The sequence below is a fragment of the Schistocerca serialis genome, chromosome 8 (assembly GCF_023864345.2).
Source record: "Schistocerca serialis cubense isolate TAMUIC-IGC-003099 chromosome 8, iqSchSeri2.2, whole genome shotgun sequence".
Taxonomy (NCBI): domain Eukaryota; kingdom Metazoa; phylum Arthropoda; class Insecta; order Orthoptera; family Acrididae; genus Schistocerca; species Schistocerca serialis.
In genome coordinates, this window is record NC_064645.1 from 548,359,651 (window position 1) to 548,368,309 (window position 8,659).

General features: G+C 36.9%; 1 protein-coding gene across 2 annotated transcripts in view; it reads left to right on the forward strand.

The window, feature by feature from the left end:
* LOC126416195 (endoplasmic reticulum lectin 1) overlaps positions 1-7,566 on the forward strand; it is a 91,717-nt gene extending 84,151 nt beyond the window's left edge. For both annotated transcript variants that reach the window (XM_050083783.1, XM_050083785.1), the window contains 2 exons: positions 4,962-5,201; positions 7,128-7,566. In XM_050083783.1, coding sequence (XP_049939740.1) covers positions 4,962-5,201; positions 7,128-7,370 — 483 coding nt within the window. In that variant the 3' untranslated portion in view covers positions 7,371-7,566. The remainder of the gene's footprint in view (positions 1-4,961; positions 5,202-7,127) is intronic.
* The last annotated feature ends 1,093 nt before the right edge of the window (positions 7,567-8,659 follow it).

An 8,659-nucleotide genomic window follows, 5' to 3' on the forward strand; every position in this document is an offset into this window, starting at 1 on the left:
ATAATGAGAACTTCCTAGCATTTTTGATTAGGACTTTGTATTCTTTGAATTATGCAGGCTATAATGTTCAACATATTGCCCAAGGAGAAGTTAAGCTTCTCCCACCATATTTTATGGTTTAATAACAAGTGAGAATGCGGCTGGACAAATTCGTCAAAAGTCCGATATTTTCCACATGTAAATCCCTGCCATTTTCAAGACACAAATTGGATAAGGCCCTAAAATGACAGTAACTGTTACTTGTCAAGATATCGGTCTTTTTCGATGTTATTAGTCATCATTCCCTTGAGTTATTCACGGATGAGGGTTAATTGTTTGCTTGTTCAATGGATTATAAATGCAGTCTCTCACTGTAATGTCAAACGAGTTACTTTACGTTCACAATGCCTGTTAACCATGAAAAATATGACAACTTACTGACCATTTTTACGATAGTCACACACACCTTTTACACATTTTTAAAAATTATATTGAGTAGCAACAGTTGTCAAGCAAATATAATGATTTCGGTTTGTGCTTGAAGTTAATTCTGTTGTGTATTAAACTTTTACTTACAATACAATTCAAATCTCAACAAATGATAGTTATTGCAAGCAGTCTCAGTGATCTTGTCGTGTTGAGAAAAATTGTACTTCACATCTTCATATAGCTCTGTCAGCTGTTCTCGCCCCCAGATGTCACTCAGATTAAATCTGTGGAGCACTGGACCCATCGTCATCAAGATATGAATTAATATTTCTCTCATGATGACTGATTGAAATTGGTTTTAATATTTACTATTCCCCTCATAGATTTGAATGTATAATATGATGTACCGAGACAAATGAGCCTGACTGTTGTCCGCAGCAATGCAGTTTGGCAACATGGACTTTGTTTGTTCGCTCTCTGCTGCCGTGCATACACAGTTCTCATCCCTTCGCTGCTCTGCCTCTATGCATGGAAGCGCTGTCTTGCGTGATGCAAGCTATAATGATTTCTGCTGGTAATTGTTTGCTTGTCTATTTCCAGGAAGCGATAGAATGCCCTTCTCTGCCTTCAGCTTTTGAGCATGCTTTACCGTCCTTTCTGATACTTCAAAATATGTTACTGTTTCTCTGATTGTCCAGCTTACAGGAGCTAAGGTTGAAATTTGTGTTTGTTTTTTATGATTAGATTCCTGCATCTTGGCCTCCAATTCAATCAGCAAATGTGCGTAATCAGCAGAGCCGCCACATTGTTTGCTTTTACTGGCCTATTGAATTAACTGATTTGATTTTCACTTACACTCTGTCGTCTTTGAATTTTCTGCTTCACGTACTGAGGCGCATCTCGAGTGCTTACAGTTTGTTTCAGGGGTGAAATGCCAACTGATAATAACATGGTGTTTAACTCTTCAGTTGGTATAAAGTCATCGTCAGACTGCAATGATGATGCTGATAAAATGTCCTCCAGAAATTTGTAACAATGAAAACAATCGATATATTTATGTACTGCAGTCTTGCAAGATGATCTGGCTTTACATTATGTACAAGCTGCTGCTTCTTCAGAGCACAAGCCTTATGTGCTGTATGTGCTGTTTCAGTATCAACTGTCCGAATTCATGTCTTCACATTATGACTCTTTTTTTCCCCACGGGATTAGAGCACTTTTTGTAGACTCTCACATTTAGTCACCAACAGAGCTTGTTTGCACTCACTAAAATTTGTGGACAATTTCAATCCAATCCCCCCCCCCCCCCCCTTTTTGTCCCTTTGTGGAAAATTACATGACCCCTGATGCTTCAGCTCCTTGCCCAGTTGAGCAGGAAGGTAAGCTGCTCCTTTCTGTGTCCATTTTTACTTAATCACAAAAGCATTATTGCAGAATACCATTGGCTAAGATTGCAGTTGAATGAAGTTGTGCACATTGTATAACACCAGAATAAAACAGTCAGCAAAAATACAAGTATATAGCTATGCAAATAACAACCAAAAGTAGTATTATTATAAACATGTATCAGATTATAAACCTTGCATGGTCTTATGAAGTACATAAGAATTACACTCAGTCAAAAGAACCCACTCACTAAGCTGTGAAGAACACAACAGTAAAATGGAGATCCGCAGGAGTGAAGTAAACATCTAAGTGTAGCTGATTGCTAATGTAATTATTGACATTTGATTTTCTATGTAATGTGTACCTTGTGATATTTTCCACATGAAATTAGTTAGTTAAATAGTTACTGTTAGTTTATTTGTATGAAACTGCCAAAGTACAAATTTACTGTTAAACTCCTGGCTGTTTAACAGACTAATTTCATGTAAGAAAGGCACCAGGTACACATTTTAGAGAATGGTGATCATGAATATTTTTTTTCATTCAAAGCCTGGGTCAGCATATGGGGGTCAAGGTTTGGGAAGAAATTTTGCTAAGACAGAACATAAAAAATGTGATTACCTCTAATTATTAGTGCCCGAAATAAAAACAGGAAACTTTTCTTTATACTGGATTCCGTAATCCATTTCCTTTTTTAATAAGGAGTCCTGTTGAGCTGAATGCTGTAGAGATGTCTAAAAATACAAAAAACACTATTTATTTGCAGTTTTTCAGACTCAGACTCATTTTGTAGTCACCAGAACTTTTGGCATTATCTTCCACAGAGAGTACCAAACAATTGTAGAACATAATCAAAAATGTCAGATTTAATTTGAAAACCAACGGAATATGGGCCCATCTTCAATGCACCTCCACTTTGTCCCTTTTTTTTAATGCATGCATTGCAAAACCAAATATAGTGTTGTGGGTGGTTTAGAACATGATATTTCTAATGAAAAGGGTTTAAAGGAGTTTGCAGATGACTTTTTTGTTAAAGTGGATCAAAAATAGCCATTTTTGACATTACTAGAAAAATCAGTAACTTTGCCTTTAATTTGTAGACTATTGGAAAGCACTAGGAGAATAAAATTGTATATTCTAAAACCATACATTGGTAAGGTATTACGTGTAAAATTTCAGTTTTTTTCTACCATTACTTTTGGAGATATAGAAAGCTAAATGACACTTTTTTTTCTGCATCCTTCTTTCAGCCAACTGTGCTTCACATTGTCATTATTTTTTGGTGGCTTATATGCTTGGATTGCAAAACCAAATACAGTTGCTTAGCTGGTTTAGAACATGGGGTTTCTAATGAAAATGGTTTAAAAATGTTTGCAGAAGACACTTTTTTTGTAAGAGTGGGCCAAAAATGGCCATTTTTGGCATGTTTAGGAAAGTCGCCAATTTTTCCTTAGTTTGTAGACTATTGGAAAGCAGTAGGTGAATGAAATTTTATATTCTAAAATCTTTTTTTGGTGAATTATATGTGCAAAGTTTTAGATTTATCCCACTGTTACTTCCAGAGGTATAAAAATCTAAACTTCTCAAGGAATCTTTTTTTATTATGCCACTTAGAGAGCACATAAAGCTGTACAAGATGATGGCCTGGTTTTGTTTCTTTCATGAAAATATTGGCGGAGATATTGTGTTGAAAATTTGTGTGTTCACTGTTGGTAGCTGCAATATTAGATTAGATGAATTAGATTCAGTTTTTGTTCCATAGACCCAAAAAATAAGATGATTATCATGTAGTCAGACAAATGAAGACATCTCTGCAAGTATTAGATTGGGGAAAGTAAAACTTTACCAATGTTCATTGGGGAAATGTATGAATGCTCACACAAAATTTCATCTAAAATCTGTGATGATCGATGTGTTACATTGACCATCTGGTTGACCTTTTGAACTTCCATAATGCTTACAGCACTGACTTAAATTATGCAGTGTAAGTTATTCAGTTCATATCACCTCTAATATTTCATAATAAGTTTCAGCTATTGAAATGTGTTAGCAGATAGTGTGCAAAGAAAGTAGTGTATCTTGATGTTGATTAATACTCTTCACTTTTTTGTCAGTCCACATACTGAAGCAGTTGTTGTTATGTATGGAACAAGATACTTTTGTTAATGGTATTTGATATCAGCATCACTGTATTCTCTTTTCATGGTGTATCACACTTTTAAAAAGTGTTTAATTTCAATTTAAAATTACATAACTGCTTCATAATATTATGAAAAGGAAAGTTGCTACTCACCATATAGTAGAGATGCTGAGTCACAGATAGGCACAGCAAAAAGACTTTCGCAAATAAAGCTTTCAGCCAGTAAGGCCTTCGTCAAAAATAGTCGGCAGAAACAAACACACACACACACACACACACACACACACACACACACACACACACGACTGCAGTCTCAGGCAACTGAAGCCATGTAGTGTGCAGATTGCAGTCATATGTGTGAGTTGTGTGTGTGTGTGTGTGTGTGTGTGTGTGTGTGTGTGTGGTGTATTTTTGACAAAGGCCATACTGGTTGAAAGCTTTATTTGTGACAGTCATTTTGCTGTGCCTGTCTGCGACTCAGCATCTCCGCTATATGGTGAGTAGCAACTTTCCTTTTCATAATATTGTTACACTCCATCTTGGATTTTCCATTGTTTGCTTCAGAATATTGATTGATAAGAAAAGGAAATGGACAAGACATGTGTACTACCATTTGCTGAAAACCTCATTTTGATATTTTGAATGGTCTGTGAAGTAATGTAAGGTGTTGTGATGTAGGTGACTTAACTTAAACTGTCTAAGTAAAAGCTTTCCTTGCCCTGATAGTTACTACTGGCATCAATATGTTTCCTATGTGCCATTTACTGGATCACAGAATTCGTTTTAATTGTTCAGGTTTCTCTGTCTACAAAAACCTGAGGCAGCATTCCTGTGGAGTGCTTAAAGGGTTGTGTTATGAAATTCATTTGTTCTTTCCTTCGTTCTCTAAGTTTGGGTGTCTGTCTTAATTGAGAAGAGAGTTTTGACTTGTAACTGAATATTTACAATAACATAATTGTTAATTTAATTTAATATTACTAATGATAACTGTAAATTACAACACATTTGTCTTATGAAACCATTTCAGGGTACAGGTTGGTGGAAGTATGAGTTTTGCTATGGAGCAAGTGTGAAACAGTTTCACGAAGAAAAAGATGGTACAAAAACAGTGGTCAACCTTGGATACTTTAACAAGGAAGCACATGTGAATTGGTTGTACAGAAACCCCCACAAAAGACCAAAACCACTTGGCCAGCGAAAACATATTTCCCATTTGTATACTGGCGGAACAATATGTGACAAAACAGGTCGTGCCCGCCAAACTGAGGTGAGATATGCATGTCTCCAGCTTGATTTTTATCTGATAGTATAGCTGAAGTGTAACTCGTGCAGTTTGTAGGCTTCACAACACTTTCCTTAAATTAGCAAATTATGAGATTTTGCTTTGAAAGATGCCACTTTTTACTTCACCTCATAGTGAATAATGTTTCAAAATTACGCTTTCACTCTGTTAAAGGTGTAATGAACATCAGTTGATGAAAAGAAGTGATTACGGTGGATTTGTCTAAGTATTCTTTTTGCCTTGGTAAATGGCATAGGATACATTTAGATTAGCCCTCATCCATTGGAACAAGCGAAGACTTGTGCCATTCAGTGGAGGGCTACGTACTATGAGTCATACTGATCTTTTGTAGTGGGAAGTCTAGGTTGAAATATCAGCAATCGTGAAAAGGACAGATTACTATTCACCTTTAAGATGATACATTGAATTGCAAACAGGCACAAATGAAAAGATTGTTACGCACTAAGCTTTCGGCCGAAGTTTTCTTTGGAAAAGAAAGGAAAACACACACATATTCCTCACGAGCAAGCACACCTCGTACATATATGACTACAATATCTGGCCAGACTGCAACTTACCCAAAATGCTGAAGGTCTCGCAAAGGTCTTCACAGACAGGCACCACCCTCAGAACTGATCCTCAAACAGATTTCCAATGCCATATCCCCGCATACTCCCAATCGTCCCAGCACCCTTGAGAACCAGCTACAAAGGAGCGCTCCCTACATCACCCAATACTACCCCAGACTGGAACAACTGAATCATATCCTTTGCCCAGGGCTGTAATTATGTATCATAATGTCTTGAAATGAGAGACATCCTACCAAAGATCCTTCCCACCCTTGCTAAAGTCATATTCCGCTGCCCACTCAACCTCCGCAACATCCTAGTCCATCCCTATGACACTCCCAATCCCAGTCTATTGCCACAGGGCTCATATCCCTGTGAGAGACACAAATGCAAGAGCTGCCCAATCCATTCACCCAGAACTTCATATTCCAGTCCTGTCACAGACTCACCCAACCCCATCAGAGCAGAACCACCTGTGAAATCCATATGTCATTACCAGCTCGCTGCAATCATTGCACGGCTTTGTATATTGATATTACTACCAACCAGGTGTCCACCAGAATTAATGGCCACCACCAGACAGCAGCCAAGAGCAAAGTGCACCACTCTTTGGCATAAATGCAGCTGAATGTGACATGCTTGATTTTAATGGCTGCTTTACAACCTGGACCATCGAGATCCTTCCCTCCACCACCACCTTTTTTGAACTATGTAGATGAGAGTTATGCTTAGAAAACATTCCCAACTCAAAAAATTATCCAGGTCTCAACCTATGATAACCTACTGTCCCCCACAACCTGCACTGCTGTGTCAATAATAGGTTTTTATTTTTCTGTCTGATATTGCAAAGTCTATTCAAATAGTTTCTACATATAAATTGTATCCCTCTTTTCCAAAGTAACCTCTCTACTTTTGGGTTTAAGAGACCTCAACACGTCAAAGGAACTTCAACTTATCTAGGCCTCTTAGCTCAAGTGAATGAATGAATTACTTGTTTAAATAATGAACAAACATTTACAAATTACTTTTAATAAGTGAAGGTCTGAAGATGGACTGTTTGTAATCTCTCAAACTGGTAATATTTGAATAGACTTTGTGATTCCAGACTTCTAGATAAAAATCTGAAATGGAGTCTCATTTTAAAAATAATACTGTGAAACATGTTAATATGTTTGCAGCAGAAGTTGTTGAAGTTCTGTTCAGGAAGTTGTTGAAATTGTGTTTAGTGAGGAAATGTACACAATTACACCTCATTCTGCAATAAAATTGAATTTATTTTTCTCTAAATTCAAACTATGTTAAGATTGCTGTTGCACACTTAAACACATGATTTATGTTGTAGGTAAAACTAAAATGCTTAGAGAACAGTGCAAGTCCGGGAGCTGTTGCACTATATTTACTGGAGCCAAAGACCTGCGAGTACGTGCTCGGTGTGGAGTCTCCTCTGATCTGCAGCATTCTTTCCGAAGTTGATGAGAATGGCTTAGTTGAGTTGCCTCTCGACTATACGGGAGATGGTGTTACTGTGTCAGCAGAAGACGACGATGAACTGCCTGAGCCTGGTGGACCTAAGGGAGATGAATAACATGTGTTTCTCCTTACTGTGATAGAAACTGTTTGAATTATTGCAATAACTGGGCAGAATTTTCAACAAACTAGTCATTCTTCTGTATAAAAACTGGTTGTGTGACATTTTTCAGTAGCTTATAAGTCTCTGATATGTGTATAAAACAAAGAAGAAAAGTATTACAACAGAGTATTATAAGTCCATGTGTATCATACTTGGCTTTTTATTTTTCCATTGTGTTATTTTCTGCTACAAAAACTTTAAAGAAAGTGTGCATCTTGCTTGTATACACATGTTCATTTACACTAATTATAAGGGTAAATTACTTACGCCATCTTGTTCCAGTTTCAGTAAGGATCAGTTCATTAACATGTTATGATAGCTATGAATCTTCAGTTCAATAAGTATGAGGCAAGTAATAATGAAGAAATATATTCAATGAAAAGAAAAACCTCTTCTCAATCTCCTCCTCTGTGTAAGAGCTATTCTGTGAATTTAACAACGTTCCTAGTGCTTATCTGTTGTTCATAGGAGGTTTTGCACAATCGATAACCTTGTTTCTGCCTGCTGTTCTAATATCCCTTCCCTTCATATACCATCCTCTTTGTGGCTCCTCACTTACATATCTTTTGTGAGGGGAACAGTATTTTTAAAAAGATTTGCTCAAACCTTCTTATTTTACTACTCAACTATTAGGCATCAGACCTTTTTCAAATCTCGTCTTCACTTTTGTGTTCATTACTCACATCCACTATATTATTGTTTCTATTACTATAAATTGATATTTCTCAGTATATATAATAAATGAATTTATTCTTAAAAGACTCTCTAACATTAAAAACTACAACACAGTCATTTATTAACATAAATATGGTATGAGAAGTTCTAGTTGAATGTAAATAATTTAGGAGTGAAGGTAACAATCCAGTGAATACCAGAAGCTCTGAGTCGCTGATAAGCACTCGAAGAGGAATGAAAATCTCACTAGCTTTCAGACAAATCTATTTTCAAGTTAGAGTGCACACACACACACACACACACACACACACACACACACACACACACACAGTGTACAGCTATGTTTTGTCTGCTGAACACACAAGCCTGCCATGCAAATATGGAACTGATGTAAACAGGAGAGCCATATTCAACCTCAAGTGGGCTCACAACAGCTGTATGTGACACATTGTTCACTTGGCCAAGGAGGATTGTACATCACAGCACATACCTCAGGTCAAGAAACAGGCTTGCTCACAGACAGACAGAGTGACACTGGAACAAATTGATGAAATGAACCACTTGACTGA